The 17,923-nt window shown below is 42.6% G+C and overlaps 6 protein-coding genes across 6 annotated transcripts; 4 read left to right on the forward strand and 2 right to left on the reverse strand.

The window, feature by feature from the left end:
* Positions 1-42: 42 nt before the first annotated feature.
* Positions 43-2,535, forward strand: MCM7 (DNA replication licensing factor MCM7; the record flags this gene model as incomplete). The annotated part of the gene is made up of 1 exon (XM_022608052.1): positions 43-2,535. The coding sequence occupies one exon, from the start codon at positions 43-45 to the stop codon at positions 2,533-2,535; it is 2,493 nt and encodes an 830-aa protein (XP_022462301.1).
* A 1,103-nt stretch (positions 2,536-3,638) lies between these two features.
* COS111 (Cos111p) lies at positions 3,639-6,413 on the forward strand (the record flags this gene model as incomplete). The annotated part of the gene is made up of 1 exon (XM_022608063.1): positions 3,639-6,413. The coding sequence occupies one exon, from the start codon at positions 3,639-3,641 to the stop codon at positions 6,411-6,413; it is 2,775 nt and encodes a 924-aa protein (XP_022462302.1).
* Positions 6,414-6,612: 199 nt separating this feature from the next.
* Positions 6,613-7,683, reverse strand: LDH1 (triacylglycerol lipase; the record flags this gene model as incomplete). The annotated part of the gene is made up of 1 exon (XM_022608074.1): positions 6,613-7,683. One exon carries the CDS (start codon positions 7,681-7,683, stop codon positions 6,613-6,615), a length of 1,071 nt encoding a protein of 356 aa, XP_022462303.1.
* A 261-nt stretch (positions 7,684-7,944) lies between these two features.
* On the forward strand, positions 7,945-9,195 carry KTR3 (mannosyltransferase KTR3; the record flags this gene model as incomplete). The annotated part of the gene is made up of 1 exon (XM_022608085.1): positions 7,945-9,195. The coding sequence occupies one exon, from the start codon at positions 7,945-7,947 to the stop codon at positions 9,193-9,195; it is 1,251 nt and encodes a 416-aa protein (XP_022462304.1).
* A 350-nt stretch (positions 9,196-9,545) lies between these two features.
* Positions 9,546-10,913, forward strand: FTH1 (Fth1p; the record flags this gene model as incomplete). Its single annotated transcript, XM_022608096.1, has 1 exon — positions 9,546-10,913. The coding sequence occupies one exon, from the start codon at positions 9,546-9,548 to the stop codon at positions 10,911-10,913; it is 1,368 nt and encodes a 455-aa protein (XP_022462305.1).
* A 178-nt stretch (positions 10,914-11,091) lies between these two features.
* On the reverse strand, positions 11,092-16,581 carry DUR12 (bifunctional urea carboxylase/allophanate hydrolase; the record flags this gene model as incomplete). Its single annotated transcript, XM_022608107.1, has 1 exon — positions 11,092-16,581. The coding sequence occupies one exon, from the start codon at positions 16,579-16,581 to the stop codon at positions 11,092-11,094; it is 5,490 nt and encodes a 1,829-aa protein (XP_022462306.1).
* Between the last annotated feature and the right edge of the window lie 1,342 nt (positions 16,582-17,923).

Consider the following 17,923-nt stretch of genomic DNA (forward strand, 5'->3'; position numbering starts at 1 on the left):
GTCAAAACGTGGAGGGATATATATATTCACCGATAAACAATAATGAGTAACATCCTGCCGTCACTGCAGCTCCCTGTAGATTACACAGCGATCTCTCAAAACGTGAAAGATTTCTTGCAGCATTTTAAAACCGAGGCCGTGTCCAGAGATGAAGACATAGTTGCTGAAGAGGATGAGGCTATGGTAGATGCAGACGGAAACGTTGAAATGGACGGTATTGGTCAAGGTCCCAAATATATGAGACTTTTACAAAAAATGGTCAACAGAGACTTAGATATTATCACTATTGAGTTGGACGATATCTTGCAATTTCAGGATGAGAAATTTTTAGACGGTGGCCAAAAAATTGACCTGGTTCGGAATATCCAAGAGAACACGAATCATTACATTGAATTATTCTCCCAGGCTATTGACGAAATTAAGCCGTTGCCAACAAAAGAAATTGATAACAAAGATGATGTACTGGATGTCATTCTGAATCAAAGAAGATTGCGGAATCAGAGGCTAGTTGCCGACAGAACTAATGAGATTCGTCAAGAAATCCAGACGGATTCCAATGCTGGTACACAGGGATCCGAAGCTTTGAGAGAACTGGCTGAAGAGGAGGTTGAGCTGTTCCCAGCTGTCTTAACTAGACGTTATTTCTTGTACTTTAAACCGTTGACCACACAAGGTGCATACCGTTATAGAAGTGCAGCGAAAAAGGTTCAGATGTCGAAGCCACTCTCTGTTAGACAAATCAAGGGTGACTTCCTAGGCCAACTGATCACTGTTAGAGGTATCATCACTAGAGTATCCGACGTCAAACCAGCTGTCGATGTAATCGCGTATACGTGTGACCAATGTGGTTATGAAGTGTTTCAAGAGGTCACCTCGCGTACATTCACACCATTGGCGGAATGTACCTCCAGGGAATGTCAGGAGAACCAAACAAAGGGCCAGCTATTCATGAGTACAAGGGCCTCCAAATTCAATGCCTTCCAAGAGTGTAAAATACAGGAATTGTCCCAGCAGGTGCCCGTGGGCCACATCCCAAGGTCTTTGACTATACATGTGAATGGTGCACTCGTGAGATCACTATCGCCTGGTGACATAGTTGACGTGAGTGGTATTTTCTTGCCCTCCCCATACACTGGGTTCAAGGCATTAAGAGCGGGTCTTTTAACTGAAACTTACTTGGAGACGCAATATGTGCGCCAACATAAGAAGAAATTCTCCGCCTTTAAGATGGATCCAGAGATGGAATCTCGTGTTATGTCCATTGTTGCTCAGGGGAATGTCTACAACAGACTAGCGCAATCTATTGCTCCTGAAATTTACGGGAACTTGGACGTGAAAAAGGCTTTGCTTTTATTGTTGGTTAGCGGTGTCGACAAAAAGGTCGGCGATGGTATGAAGATTAGAGGGGACATTAACGTCTGTTTGATGGGTGACCCCGGTGTTGCCAAATCGCAACTGTTGAAGGCCATTTGTAAGATATCACCAAGAGGGGTGTACACCACGGGTAAAGGTTCGTCCGGTGTTGGGTTGACCGCTGCCGTGATGAAAGATCCTGTCACGGATGAAATGATCCTGGAAGGTGGTGCGCTTGTGCTGGCTGATAACGGTATCTGTTGCATTGATGAATTTGACAAGATGGATGAAAACGACAGGACTGCAATTCATGAGGTGATGGAACAGCAAACGATATCTATTTCGAAGGCTGGTATTAACACGAGTCTCAATGCGAGAACCTCAATTTTGGCAGCTGCCAATCCACTATACGGTAGATACAACCCTAGACTGTCACCGCTGGACAATATCAATCTACCTGCTGCATTACTCTCAAGATTCGATATTCTATTTTTGTTATTGGATACCCCCAATGTGGATAACGACTCCAAATTGGCGGAGCATGTTGCCTACGTCCACATGCATAATAGACAACCAGACTTGACTTTCGAACCGATTGAGCCATCTCGTATGAGGGAATACATAGCCTTTGCTAAGGCAAAGAGGCCGATTATGACACAAGAGGTCAACGAATATGTTACACAGGCGTACATCAGGTTGAGACAAGACTCCAAGAGAGAGTTGGACTCCAAATTTTCATTCGGTCAAGCTACTCCCAGAACGTTACTTGGTATAATCAGACTGGCCCAAGCGCTGGCAAAATTGAGATTGGTTAATCGTGTGGAGGTAGAAGACGTGGAGGAGGCTCTAAGATTGGTTAGAGTGTCCAAAGAGTCCCTATACCAGGACAACACCAAGACCAGAGAGGACCAGAACCCAACCACCAGAATCTACAACCTCATCAAGAGGATGTCACAAGACACACTAGAAAACAGAGGCACTCTATCGTACGACACTATTGTCAAGACTGTTAGATCGAGGGGTTTCACGATGTTGCAATTGAACAACTGTATTCAAGAGTATTCCTACTTGAATGTATGGCATTTAATCAACGAGGGGACAATCTTGAAGTTTGTCGATGACGAGTCCTCGATGGAGGATGACCAGGACGTAATGGTAACCCCTAGTAAGATCCCAGCTTGAAAGAGTGCTATTGGCGGCGCACTTTTTCGTGTATATTTTCCATTTTGTATCAGTATTGTAAGAAATGTAAAACTACCACCCTTGAAGAAACAGAAGAACTCTTCAACTTACTTTTTGAGTGTAGGTCTCTGTACCAAGGAGAAGAACGCTAAGAGATACGTACAAAACAGAGAGGAAGAAAAAGAAAGGAAACCCAGGGGAAAAAAAGAGGCGGGGCAGCAATACGCTCCTCACCGCAAGAAACACACAGAAACTGTCGTACAACCCGCAATAGGCAATCGTATCGTTGTATTTTGGGTGTCTCGACGTCTGACAGTATTCGTCCAGAACGATATTTGGTTCTGTCCCGAGAGCAATGAGTGCTGGATGCATACAGATATCTGGCACTGGTCAAGCACCTCAATTGAAGGGGAATTCAGGGTATGAGAGAAGCTAGACAATCGTAGAGACACACTTGTACCCCCTGCTCCCTGTAGAATACAGAGTGAGTGAGAGACAGGGATGGAGAAGATAGTGCGAGAACACCGCTAACAACCACCCTCTCCCTTCCTTTTTACCACAAGAGGAAATACAGAACAAGTTCCGTATCGAGCTGCAGGGAAATGTCACGCAACTTCGCAGGCGTTTGTTACCTCTTCTAGAACAGCTTGGCACAGACTCGTGTCGGTGAGGGGAACTTTCTGCGGTCCGTTAAACTCTCCCCACCCCCACTTGGTCAAAACAATCAGGCGGGGATAGGGTACGTTTCCGTCCTCATTTGAAGCTCCTCCTCCACCCCCCCCGCGCTGTGAATATTCCACTCCGTCTATTTTCTCGTAGTCCCTATTTTTTTGGGCCTATCATTGTTTTAGAGGGAAGTTGCTTTCCCTTTCGGATCATTCGATACCTTCAATTCAAGGAAGGGAAAGATAAGCTGAAATCTTTTCGCTATCTGGGTAGGAGTTTATATAACTAGCCGACTGTTGCAATCCTTTATTCCCCCCGTCTTTAGATCGACTTTTTGACAAGTTTTGTCTTGCAGGAGTGTCAGAAGAAAATATCATCGATTGAGTTGAATCCATCTTACCTTCAGAAGCGGTCGAAGTGAAGTGTTCATATCAACTATGACAGGATCACGCCTGCAAAATATAAACATAGTGGGGAATAATTACTCTCGGTATGGAACTTCAGTATATCAAAATCTATACGGGGACACATCTCATTCAAAGACTGCTACTACTGTGACAGGCACTGGGGCCGCAAAGGGGTCAATGTATAAAAGACCTTCAGCGAACAAGTTGGGCCAAGTTGCAAGCAATGAGGATAACGAGTCCATCCCAGATAATGCAACAATTGGCACAAATACTTCGAGAACGTCGTTAATCAAGAGGAAATATAAGTCTTTGATATCATCCTCTTCGAAGAAACTGATTGGGAAGTTGTACGAACACGGGTCTAGTGATTCCTTCTCCATATTTTCGTCAAAATCGCATAGTTACTACAACGGCACTAGCAACAATTTTGTATCTGGAGATAAAAGTCGCATAGGGGATCTAGATCTGGAGGTGGATAGAATCATCTTTGACGAAAAATTCGCTGATATCAACGATCTACCAGTGGAACTTCTTTCAAGAATCATATTCTACATAGACACGTCCGTTTGTGATGATGAAGAGGGTGTTAAGTTAGACAAGAAAAATAATGATGAGGTGGTAGATATTTTACCCGTGCTTTGCTGTCTTTATCTGAACAAGAAGTTTTATGAGGCTGCTAAGGTGGTCCTGTACAGAGAACCTTACTTCAGATCTACCTACCGTGTTGCTCAGTTTGTCACATCCATTAGGTTGCATCCGGAAAACGGGGCATATGTTAGAGTCCTTGATCTATCTCATCTGAAAAATGGGCTCATTTTCAACGTCGAGAATTGTGAACCTTCAACTGCAGTTCAAAGAAATAGTTTTATCTCTATACCAGATAGACTTGTTGCTTTTCGCACAGGTGAAACCAGTGGAACTACTTCATCTGCAATTGTTCCAGGTCCGGATCCACAACTTCCAAATGGTTCCGCATCGGAGTCTCGTCCGGCTTCAGCCCCTGAACCATTGAAGGATATCGCCTATGCAGGCTGGAGAGATTGGAGACACAGAAACGACCCGCTGTACAGCTCACCTGTCTTGAACAGCTACAATTTGAAAAAAGTTGTCTCTCGCTCATCTTCCATCCATTCAGCCTCGTGTAGCTTGACCACAACAACTAATGAAACAAACAGTAGTACTGCTAATGTTTCTCTTGGGAATTCCAACAGGGCACGCTCCAACAGTTCAGTGAGTTCCATAACCAGTAGTATCATGTCGTCATTCCAAAATGGGTCACATATCTCTTTGAATTCTAGCTTCAGTTCCCATACTGCCTCAACTAACCCACAGTCTTCTTCTGTGATCAATGAAAACACCATAGAAGATGATAAAAAGGGAAGGTGTGCTGCAGGATTGGAAAAACAAAGATTGAGGTCTAAAAACGATACTTCTAAATGGCAAAGGTTCAAAATGGCAACTAGAGGTAAAAGAAAAATCAAGAACAACACTCAGTTACTGGGATCCGAAAACAAGACGGAAAAAAATGATAAGAACGTTGGAAGTGACTCCAATCTGTTGGCCAACCATCGTAGAATGGCCAGTGTGTCTCAGGTCAGGTTTTGCGAAAACCAACCTTTCAAGACGAACCATCCGTACACAAATAAGTTCCTGTTGAAACATGCTCTCTACCGGGATTTACCACTTGGATATATTCTACACTTATTGAAGCACTGCCCAAATCTTACAGAACTAAACTTATCCAATCTGGTCTTATTTCAAGACTTCCAAATACTGGAAAAGAAGCCCCATCATAAAAGGTTTAGATCGCTGGTCTTACCAGCAGTCAAAGAGTCGGCCGTGATGAACTCGGCGTGCTTGGAGGATGTCTTGGATGTTGTATACGCCACTGATTCTAGCAAGAACTACGAGCAGCTTGACCAATTTCAAAATTCTAAAAATTACAAAAGACGTTCCTCTTCTGGAAATTCCATTAGCGGTATCAATCCAAATCATTGGGTGTCATCAAATTCCGTAAATTGGGGTGACTATCCTCAACCTATCGATGGACATACGAAGATGAGGGAGATTAAAAACGGGAACAATAAGAATCTGGAGTTGAAGAAGTTGGATGGTGAGGACATTTTCCAATATATTTGTTCGGGAAAACATATGCACGCACTGGAAACTATCAAAATGGACGGCATCGTCTGGTGTCGACAGTCCATGGTCAGAGCTTTCTTGCTGGTTAAACTCAATGAGGTGTTTTCAACCACAGATACGCTGGGCCAGCTACAGGAACAGAGAATGAACTTGAGCTTTGTGAAATCTGGGATGAATAGAAATTTTGCCTGGGCGTGCAGAGGTACATTCAATGACATAATAACGCTACTTATCCTAGATGAATTGTCAAAGATGGATCAGTCTACCATTGAGAATATCTTCAATATTAAATCAGACCGGTTACATCCTGCGAAGTTCTCTTCGAGAGACCCTGATATCACGGAAATTTCCAATGTTTTCTGTATCAAATATGGCTTCAAAAATGAAGAACAAGGAGAAATGAATTTCAGGTTAACAGTCTTGAAGAGCGAACGGCCAACATCATACAAACTATCTAGGATGTCCCGTAATCATATCTCGCTAGTTATCAGGCTCCGTATGGACGAAAACTATAATTCTGTTGCGAAGGCGGAAGAAGGCTTACCCAAGGATGCGGAGAAGAGAATTAACCGCTTAACTCACAGTATTGTTGCAAGGGTGAGATCTTTGCGGTGCAGCGATTTGAGGAGAAACATCGGTGAAAATAGCTACTTGGGAAGCTAGCTGCAATTTCTCCCAAAATCTACTCATTCTAAAACACTCGCTTTGAAGGGGTTGCATTTTTTAGACATTTTGGCATATACATTTATTGCATCATCCCCACTCCCCTTCATAATAGCCGAAACATATGGACACGAATATATATGCTTATGACAATATATTATCTATTCAATACATGCATTTTATACCATTTCACTACTCCCTATTCAGTAACGTTCGAGTCTAAAAAGGCTTTAGTGGATTGTTCTGGGGAATCAAAGCATATGTTATGTGCACAATTTGGCAGTTGAATAAAGTCGACCTTGCAATCTTTTCCGAAAGCATCTCTTACAGTCTTACAACTATCGATCGGGGTGACTTTATCCATCTCTCCAGAGAAAATGTAGATGGAAACATCATTGAAAACTATTGTCTTCCTAATCTCCTCCCAATTCAAAGGTTCCCATCCGAGTAAGTAGCCTACTATTGTCCTGCTTTTGATTTGGACATTGTTAGAAAACTGAAATAACTTCCAATAATGTGATGTAATCGAATCTTCCGATTCACTCTGGCGAAAAAATTGTTGAATACCTGAACTTTGTAGTCCCTTTCTTTGATCAAACCATGTTCTGTAATATGAAAAGACCCATGGAACTCTAAACAGAACATTAAGGGCAACTTGGACAAGCCTTTTATCCTTGTTCAGTTCTATCATTTCGGGTTTAGGGGGAGCCAGTAGCACCACTTTCCCAATTCTGTATTTTTTGGAGAAAAGGGTCATAAAGTGTAAAGTAAGGTAGCACCCCATAGAATGACCAATTAAACGAACTGTGTCAAACGCCAGGCGAGCTTCGTTCAGTAGTTCAGAAATTACTGCATCAATATGCTTTACTACCTGTATCATGGGGTAATCTGTGTGCTCATCGCTTTTCCCAAACCCTGGCAGATCGATAGCTACAAAATACTTCTCAGATAAGTCCAGTAACTTGAGTAGTGGGAAAAACTGGTCCAAAGAACCGCCAAGTCCATGAATAAATATAGAAAGTGTTTTACCGTTGGCTGTGCTAAGATTGTGGCAAACACGAACTTTTATTCCGTTGACAGTACAGTACTGCTCGTGAGTGGAAATAAAGTTAAGCCGAAAGTCCCCTGCGTTCGCAGGATCTGTAATCTGACTACTTAAAGTGGGACCATCCTCGTAAGAAGAGACAATATCTTCTAACGTCCTGCCGGACGCTATTTCACCGTCTAATGAACATGCTTCTCGTACCAATCTATTGAGATCTTCAGCCATAGTATATCATGGGGCCTCCTATGGAACGAGCGTTACGTGATACATTGTAGTCACCTCCATCGATATTTTAACCTCTTTTGCTGTTTTCGTTCAAATTTCGAGCGGAAAAAAAAAGAAGAAAAGATCGCGTCGACTATCGCAAAGTGAAATAGTTCAGTGCTGTGGACTGACGTGATTCTGTATGCTGTGAGGCGCCATTAAGGTCAATTGCATCAATTCTACGTCCCCGCACGACTCCAAGCATCTTTATCTGTTAATATCATGGGGTCTGATCACAGGAAAAGGCTCACGCCAAAGTCCGCTCTGTTTGTCAAGAAGTACCAGAAGGGAATCAGACTTTCATTTGCCGGTCTAATCATTGTCTTGACAGTGATGTTTTTATTTCACACACCATCCAATAGCACCGGCAGGAGTGAGAAAGCGGTGAAAAATGGCATTGAGAGAACTACAATTGCCAGAGATACACTGGGCGCCAGTTACATAATGCCATTCACGGATCAATCGCAAGGTGTTTTCCATCCAGAAGACGATGGAGTCACCGTGAAAGCAGCAATGGTCACTCTGGCAAGGAACAGCGATCTATGGCAGTTGGTTTACTCGATCAGACACGTCGAAGATCGATTCAACGGGAGATACCACTATGACTGGGTATTCCTAAATGACCAGCCGTTCACCGATGAATTCAAAAGAGTCACCAGTGCACTGGTATCTGGGAAAACCAAGTACGGATTGATCCCTGATGAGCACTGGTCTATCCCAGATTTCATTGATCGGGAGAAATTCGACAAAGCCAGAGAGGAATTGAGTAAGAAGGACGTCCCATACGGCGGGTCAGTTCCTTACAGACACATGTGTCGTTACCAATCTGGGTTTTTCTCCCAAAGCAAACTACTGGACGAGTACGAGTTTTACTGGAGAGTCGACACAGACATTAAGCTGTACTGTGACATACAATATGATATTTTCAAGTTCATGAAGGTGAACAAAAAGAAGTATGGGTTTATTCTGTCCGTCAGTGAGTACGAGGCGACCATCCCAACTTTGTGGAAAACTATCTCGGAATTTGCTGAAAAGAACCCACAGTACATTCCAAAGAACAATCTACTGGATTTCGTTTCTGACGACAAGGGAGAAACGTACAACATGTGTCATTTCTGGACGAATTTCGAAATTGCATCTCTAGATTTCTACAGATCTGAGGCTTACAGAGAGTATTTCGATTATTTGGACCGCTCTGGTGGCTTCTTTTACGAAAGATGGGGTGATGCGCCCGTCCATTCTATTGCGGCATCGTTGTTCTTGGATAAATCCGAGATCCACTTCTTCGACGGTATCGGTTTTTACCACCCTGATTTCCATTCTTGCCCAGTCGAAGAAGATGTTAGACTGCAAAATAAGTGTATTTGTCAACCGGACAAGGATCAAACCTGGTTCAACTATTACTTCTGTACAAGGAAGTTTTTCGCTGCTGAAGGCTTTGCCATTCCAAAGGGTGCGAAAGCATTTGAGTGAAAATAATATTAGTCACAAGCATAGGCGGAGGGTTTTATAGCAACCTTCATTGGTAGTATGTAACTGTAAAGTAATAAATCTGATAAGTAAAAATGCACAGTAACATCACCCAATACACTGGGCAAATAAGTATTCTGCCCTCATAATATACTATGCTCATCTCTTGATGGATCGTGGTTGCGTTGCCATATCGTCTCAGATCCACTATCCAGCAAAGTGGGTGCAAATACCTGGTGCACTTTTTTTTCATATTTTAATATCGATTATTATCTTCCGGTGAAGTTGGAATGTGGGATCACAAGTCTGACCTTTGGATAGCTGTTAGAAGGTGATCAGGAACTGGTGGTACCATGACTTTCGAAGACTATTTTTCTTTTCAGATATTCTTTATCTTTCTGAGGGAATCTCTGGAAATTGTAGTGATCATCTCTATTCTATTGACTATCGTTAGGCAAGGGCTTTCCGTTGGTAAAGAGGATGAAAATCAGGGTTCTCCTACCCATACGGACCCGACACTGGCACTATCACCTGGTGAATCCGTCTCCCCTGAGACAGATCCGATGCTCCCCAGCGGATTGACTTTGGAAGAGGAGGAGGAAATGTTTGATTTCCCTGATGCGGGGTGGGACTCTGAACACCAAACAGCCGTTTCGCCCAAGGACGACAACTTGAAGAAGTATAACAGGTTGAAGTTACAGATCCTATCAGGTGGTGTCCTTGGACTGCTTCTATGTTTGGTCATAGGGGGTGCCTTTATTGCTGTATTTTATCACATAGGTTCAGATCTATGGCAGCTAAGTGAGCATTACTATGAGGGGATATTGAGTATTGTCGCATCTCTTATAATATCAGTTATGGGACTGTTCTTTTTGAGGATGGGGAAACTGAGAGAAAAGTTCAGAGTAAAACTGGGCTCAATCATTTACTCTGAAAGCGGGAACATGTTGCGGGGTCAAGCGGATAAAACGATGTCATTCAGTGGAAGATATGCCTTTTTCATTCTGCCATTTGTCACTGCTCTTAGAGAAGGGTTGGAAGCTGTTGTGTTTATTGGAGGTGTTGGTATTGACCAGCCTTTGACCTCGATTCCACTATCTATGCTTTTAGCGGTGGCATTGAGCGGTATATTCGGCTACTACTTCTACAAATACTCAAGCTCTCTGTCTTTGAAAATATGTTTGGTCGTCACCACCTGTTTCCTGTACCTGATTTCTTCTGGCCTATTCTCGAAGGGTGTGTGGCAACTAGAACTACAAGGTTATGTTAACAATTGCAACGGCCAGGACATGACTGAGGTGGGAAATGGACCCGGTTCATATGACATATCCAAATCCGTTTGGCACGTCAACTGTTGTAACGGTGAAAATGATGGGGGTTGGATGCTTCTAACGGCGATATTTGGATGGACCAATAGTGCCACATATGGTTCTGTCATCAGTTACAACGTATATTGGCTGGTCTTTATTCTTGTATTGAACATCCTGATTGTGGAGGAAAAATACGGCTACATTCCGTATTTGCCAGTTGTCCTACAAAAGAGAAGAATTTTGAAAAGGATGAAGATTGCTAAAGCTTCTCTAGATCTGAAAAGGAATAACGGTCCTATGCTTGCCGCCGTAAGTCAGGACTTCTCCAATCAATATAGAGTATCAAAGGATAGCTCGGTGCCACTGATTCAAGAAGATGAAACAGGGGAAAACTATCGTGGAACGGATTAATTCGTATTGTACTCTCTCGGTAATTGTGCAATGCCCGTTCGTAAGCAAGCTTACCGCTTTATGAGCTGAATGTATTCCTTTCGCATTTGCAAGCCTCTGTGTGATTCTATTCTAATCATTCAGTTAAAATATATATTCGTATACTAGAAAAAGAGTTACAAAAAAATGAAAAGGCGGTCTATGCTGTAGCTTCAATGACGACTACCAAGTCCCCTGAATCAACGATATCACCATTTTCGTGTAGGATTTTGAGAACCTTACCTGACTGCCTGGCTGCAACAATCATTTCGGTTTTCATAGCTTCTATTATAATCAACCCTTGTCCTGCCTCGATAATATCACCCACTGAGACAATAGGTTTCCAAAATCTTCCGGAGTACTCAGAGTATACCAATTCAGCAGTTTCTGGATATTCCTCCTGTACCTGTACCTTGCTAGTTTGAGAAGCTGAAAGCTCATCATTGGCTGACTTGATCAGTCTAATAAATTCTTCCTTTTTCTCTCCATTTTGATTTTGGCAGAAAGTGTCTATGGAGTCTTTGTTAGCATCTACCCACTGTGTGTATTTGCCATGGTCAAACACAGTGTCTTCAATTTCAACCACAAATTTACCATTATCGCAATCTTCAGTCAACTTCCCCAACTCCTCTTCGGAAACTGGATAAAATTCAACCTGGTCAAATGGTGTCAACAGCCATGGGTGATCCACGGAAAAGTTGGAAAGCGACAGTTTGTCCCAGATAGGAATGGTCCTACCAGTCAACTGATAACCACCAGGAGATGCAGCTGCATAAATACACATATACATCCCACCAAGCCCAACAACTCCCCTTTCGGTAAACGTTCTGGAGGGATTGTATTTACTCCCTAAAAATCTTTGTCTTGGATCCAATGGAACAGCACATGGAGAGCCTAAAAACACATCACCTAAACCAAGGACCATGAAACTAGCAGAATATATCATATCGTAAACATCTTTCCGCGTAATACCATTCACATCAGCAATAAAATCGACATTGTTAGGTAGCCATGGAGCAGTGGGCCGAATTGTTTCTTGATATCTGGTAACACAAGCTAATGTCTTGGAATCTTCGAAAGCCATGGGCAGTCTGAATTTTTTGGATTTAACTGACCAGTTATCATCAAAAGTGATTTCATTTTCGTAGGCCAGAAGAGTTTTCATTAATTCATTCTGAGATATTTTATAACCATCAAATTCAATAAGAACTGATCTGACACCTTGGGACATTTCAACAATACCAATGGTCTTGTACTTTTTCACTAATTCAATCAAGCAATGTACTCTGTAACTGAGGTTGAAGTTCATAATATTGTCACCATATTCCAACAGTATGTAACGGTCCCCAGCTTGTCTAAAAGTGGCTGTTGGGGCATGTTCGGATTTCTTTGATAACTGGGCCAAGACTGGGTTTTCAAATGTTGGTAAAATCAAATTGGATGAAAGTTCTTTTAGTAGACCATCTTGGAACACTTCAATGGAAGCGTCTTGGGACTCTTTTAGCATTCTTGCGGTAGCGTAGTTGATGGGGACAAACTGAATAGAATCACCAGGTTTAACTTGTCCAATCTTCCATAGTTCAGCATCTGGAATAACGGCTTGGCAAACAAAACCACCTAGAGAAGGGCCATCACAAGTAACAATAACTGGCTCGTCACCAGTAAAGTTTATAGCACCCAAGGAGTAAACGTAATCATGAGTATTGGATGGGTGGAGACCACCTTCCCCACCATCAGCCCTTGCCCATTTTGGTTTTGGACCAACTAGCCTGACACCAAATCTGTTGGAATTGTAGTGTACCTTCCACTGTTCAGAAAAGAACTCTTTGATGGACTCTTGGGTGAAGATATCTGGAGAGCCATGAGGGCCACATGTAACACCAACACACCATGTCTTGTTATTGGAAATAGTTGGAAGTAAAGTTTCTGGTATCTTACCAAAAGGTGCACTGTGTTCCGTTTCATACGAAAAAACGACATCGCCAGCTTTCAAAACTCTGCCATTGTAACCACCTAGTTGACCTAAAGTAAATGTTGACTTTGATCCCAAGTATTCTGGAACATCGATCTCACCTCTAATGGCCAAATAGATCCGGCAACCTGTACTCAATTTGCCAATCGATAATTGGTCACCCTTTTTAATCGAAACAGATTTAAACTGGCTGATGGGCTGCTCGTTGATTGTACAGGGAGCCAAACCACCAGTGATGGCAATTACAGAATCGCGGTGAAATTTAATTGTTGGGCCGGTTAACGTAACTTCAATTGCGGGGGCGCTTGCCTTGTTACCAACAACCCGATTGGCTAGCCTGAAAGAATAGGCGTCCATTGGTCCAGAGGGTGGAACACCTATTCTCCAGTAGCCTGTTCTGCCAGGATAGTCTTGGATGGAGGTGTGAGCACCTGGTGTAATGATTTCAAAAGAAGATGTGGTATATTCGTAGCTGTTCAAAACATTTGTGGAGATCTTCACATCGTTGAACATTTGAGAAGAAGCAATCGATTTCAAGTAGTCCAAATTGGTGATACAGCCGTAAACCTTGGTTTCATTCAAAGCTTTGTTCAATTTGGCAAGTGCATCGGCACGGTCAGACCCATGAACTATAATCTTAGCCAATGTTGGATCATACTCAGCAGATACCACGCTACCTTTCTCCACCCATGTGTCTATTCTGGCCCAGGATGGAAATTTAACCTCGGTTAGTTGACCTGGAGAAGGTCTGAAATCCTTGACTGGGTTTTCGGCGTACAAACGAGCCTCCATTGAGGCGCCTGTAATGGTGACATTAATAGTGTTAAAGTCAGGTGGATTACCAGCAGCAATTTGTAGCATCATTTCAACCAAATCCAACCCTGTGACCATTTCAGTGATAGGATGTTCAACTTGTAATCTAGCATTGACTTCCAAGAAATAAAACTGGTCTCTCTTTTCATCAAAAATGAATTCAACAGTACCGGCACATCTATAGTTCAGTAATGAGGCCAAGTTTTCAGCAGCATTTCTCAAAGCAGATCTTGTTTTCTCACTCAAATTAGGAGCAGGAGTCTCTTCGATAATCTTTTGGTTACGACGTCTAAGGAGCAAGTCCCGTTCACCCAATGCAATGGCATTACCTCTACCATCCCCCATTATTTGGACTTCCACGTGTCTTGCATTTTCAATATATCTCTCGATGAAAACACCAGCGTCTCCGAAGTATGATTTTCCTTGATGTTGAACGGTAGCAAAAATCTGTTCGATTTCATCTTCGGTATCGACCTTTCTCAGACCAATACCACCACCACCTGCAGTAGATTTAACCATGACTGGATATTCGATTTTCCTAGCCACTTCCTTCGCCTCCTTAGCATCGATAATTAATGGAGAACCAGGGACTAGAGGGACATTTGCATTTTCAGCAATTTCTCTCGCAGAATGCTTCAACCCTAGTTTCCTGATAGTCTCTCCGGTAGGACCAACAAACACTATTCCTTCACGTTCACATCTATTGGAAAAATCAGCGTTCTCTGATAAAAACCCGTACCCTGGAATGATAGCGTCGGCATTGGATTCCTTTGCAGCAGCGATAATTTTGTCTATGTCCAAATAAGTTTCAGCAGCAGTGGATCCATTCAAGGCAATAGCAATGTCTGCATCGGTGACGTGCCTGGAGTATTTATCTGGGTCAGAATAAACAGCAATAGACTTGATATGAAGCTTTTTCAAAGTTTTCATAATTCTCACAGCAATTTCACCTCTGTTTGCAACTAAAACTCTATCAAAAGGCTTCTTCTGTGCAGCCTCTTGTTTTGCTAGATACTCCATGTACACTTTGAAGCTACCAAACGAGCTGATATCAACTGAGCCCTTGGATAGGTATCCTGACTCTTCACAGATAAACGATTTTACCCACTCACCATCCTCAAGCTCAACCGAACCAATCCCTAGCGGCTCTGGAACCATCGAGATAAATTCACCGAAGCGTTCAGTTGGAACGGAATAAACTTCCAACTGAATCTGGCACCCAGTTGATGCATCAACCCTTCTTAGGCCGGGCTTTAGAACTGGACCGGTCTTAGGAAGAGCAAACAGTTGGTATTTCTTGGAAGTTTTTGGTGAAGATAAGTATGTGGCGTTTACTTTCTCTAGTTGCCAGTGTAAAGGAAGGCCCTTCAAATGTGCACCAACCACAGCAAGCTTTATGGCGGACTTCGAGTTCACATCGGGACCTGTCAATTCATCGTCAAGACCTAAAACCATTTTGTCTGTAAAGGCACCGTAGCATCTTGAACCATTTGGGAAAAGCTGTTGGAAATATCTCTTTGCCAAATCCAGCAAGGCATAGTCGGTGAACTTTTTCCCGATTAGTGTAATCCCATTCGAGAGATGGTCTTGTCTAAATCCGGCAGGAACAGCCAAGGCAGCTAAGTCAGCCAGGTTCACAAAGTTTGTCCATGTGCCCTGTCTAGAGTTTACGAGAACGGGCTCGTCGGCTACCTGTTGTAAAGTAGGGTTCAAAGGACAGGTCGGAACGCAAAGAACGTCGATATTTTCTAAAAGTTTATTAACTTTCTGCAAAATGCCTTGTCTTTTGTACTCAAACTTAAAGGCATCAGAAGCGTCAAAATTGGTGGCTGTTTTAATGATTGAGATAACAGTTGGATCCAAAGTATCCTCTGGCGGGTTGGATTCCAAAAACTTCTGTGTAGCAGCGTAGCGCTCGGCTACCCATGGACCCTCATATAGGCACCTCGCCAGATCTAGTAGCGGTTCAAAGTCAAGGGTGACAATGTTGGCACCTGTTTTCTTCAAAGCTTCAATTGCTCTGGCGTAAAGTTTGGGGTTCTCGGTTTCACCGTACCATGGAACATCCTTGGGGATCGCCACAGTGCAGTTGGTATTGAATTTATGCAATGGGTTTGGGGGGTAAGCTCTAGAATATTCATCATTTTCCCCATCTGGTTGACACATGATCTTGAAGCAACGTTCCGCGTCTGTTAGATTTAACGCAAATATGGAAACACAGTCTAGAGACTTGCAAGCTGGAACAACGCCTTGGCAGGAAAAGACACCCTTCGTAGGTTTCAATCCTATTAAGTTATTTAAAGCCGCTGGCACACGACCAGAACCTGCCGTATCGGTACCGAGAGCAATCGGGACGATACCTTCAGCGACAACTCTCGCAGAGCCCGCAGAGGAGCCTCCAGAGACATACTTATCGTCGAAGACACAAGTCGTTTTTCCGTATGGTGACCTTGTGCCTACTAGTCCCGTTGCAAATTGGTCTAGATTAGTCTTACCAGCAATAATGGCGCCGGCATCTCTCAAAAGCTGGACAACTTTAGAGTCTTTCTCGGGTTCGTATGCAAATGATGGACAGGCAGCGGTTGTCGAGAACCCCTTGGCGTCTATGTTGTCCTTGATGGCAATTGGAACACCGTAAAGCGGAAGAGACTCTTTGTTCTCACGAGTTTGTAGTATTTGCCATTGTTGAGATAAGTTGTCCGCAGAAGCAACAGAAATCCAGGCAGGGTTTTCCGGAGCAGTAATTTGCGAGCTGATAAGATTCAAAAGTGTGTTGTAAGAAACTATTGGAGAAGAATTTTGGTGGAACTTGATCCATTGTTCAATGGACCAGCCCAAAGTTATTTCTGGTGTAGTAACAGTCATTGTATTTAGCAATGTTGAGTAGTGCTAACAGATTAAAAATGAAATGTTTGGGTATTTAGGTCTACAATAGAGTGGGAAACGAAAATAGATCACATCCATCGGGAAATACCTCACCCGAAAGATGGAAGACTTTTATAATAAACGGACCCGGCAAAAGACTTTGTCATCTAGATAATGCACTAGTTTAACGGGGTAATAAAATGTTGCTATCTAGAGCACTGTGGAAAGATAGCACAAATTTCATATCAGACGGTGAGGCAAAGGTGTCCCTTTTGACCAAACTGCAGTGAAAACATAGAACAAGATATTCCGGGCACTTGAGTTCTCAGATTGTGTTCTCAATTTTCTTACTGATAAGAAAGATTAGACAGCGCTTATCTCAACTGCAGGTTTCTTCTTTCGGTAAAAGCCAACGAATTGTCGTTTTGCAATTTTCGGGTAACTATTTCTTCTTTCGGAATTTTTCATTTTGAAAATGCGCATTTTTTCGCGGGAGTGCGCAAAGAGGCTCGATCTAGTTGCGATGTTTTTTAACGTACAATCAACAGCGATAGATACATGTATGTTCACGGCCTTTGGGAGATTGGAAAGTGCGCTTAGATGGTACCTGGATGCCTATGTTACGGATTATCATCATAGTAATATCATTGAATTACCTCATAAAAGATTTTTATGGACTGCCCACGTTATTTTGTTTAACGTAGAAATGACTAAGCTAAAAGCCCCAAACTTAAAAGTTATTTCTTCTTCGATCTTCTTCAGGGTAAAAAGATGTCAAATCTGTGTTTCTCAAATTTGCGTACTTCAGAAAGTGAACAAACAAGTAAAAGTATGACTGGTGGCCACATAAAACACCAAAAAAAAGGCAAAAATGTAGAGGCACGCACGCATTTCTAGTAGGCGCATTACACCCGTTTATCGTTTTCGAAGAGCCCTTGCTGTCTTGGGCTTGTAATATTGTGCTATTTAACAACAGAATATACGCATAACCGTTTTTGCTCCGCCCGGCGTCATATAAGTATAGCAATGCCTAAGTCGAAAAAAAAATATTGGTATCAATACTCTAGGTGTTTGAATACTTTATTAGCACAGTAATCGTGCTGATTCAAGTGCTTAAATTGCCGCATCTTAAAGATCAATGCTTTTGTAAGATGCCTTATTGTAATCTTGCGTTTACGCATATGTAAAAGAGGGATTTAAAGTCAAGACGGGAAAAAGCAAAACAGTACTTCAGAAAGTAATACATAAGAGTGTCTTTCTCGCGGCACTTTTTGTGAAATTTAGTGTCACGTCAATTACATCATCTTTTTGCTCAAAATGCGCCAATTGGCGCTTTCTCTGT

Source organism: Huiozyma naganishii, chromosome 1 (genome assembly GCF_000348985.1).
Source record: "Huiozyma naganishii CBS 8797 chromosome 1, complete genome".
NCBI classification, from domain to species: Eukaryota; Fungi; Ascomycota; class Saccharomycetes; order Saccharomycetales; family Saccharomycetaceae; genus Huiozyma; species Huiozyma naganishii.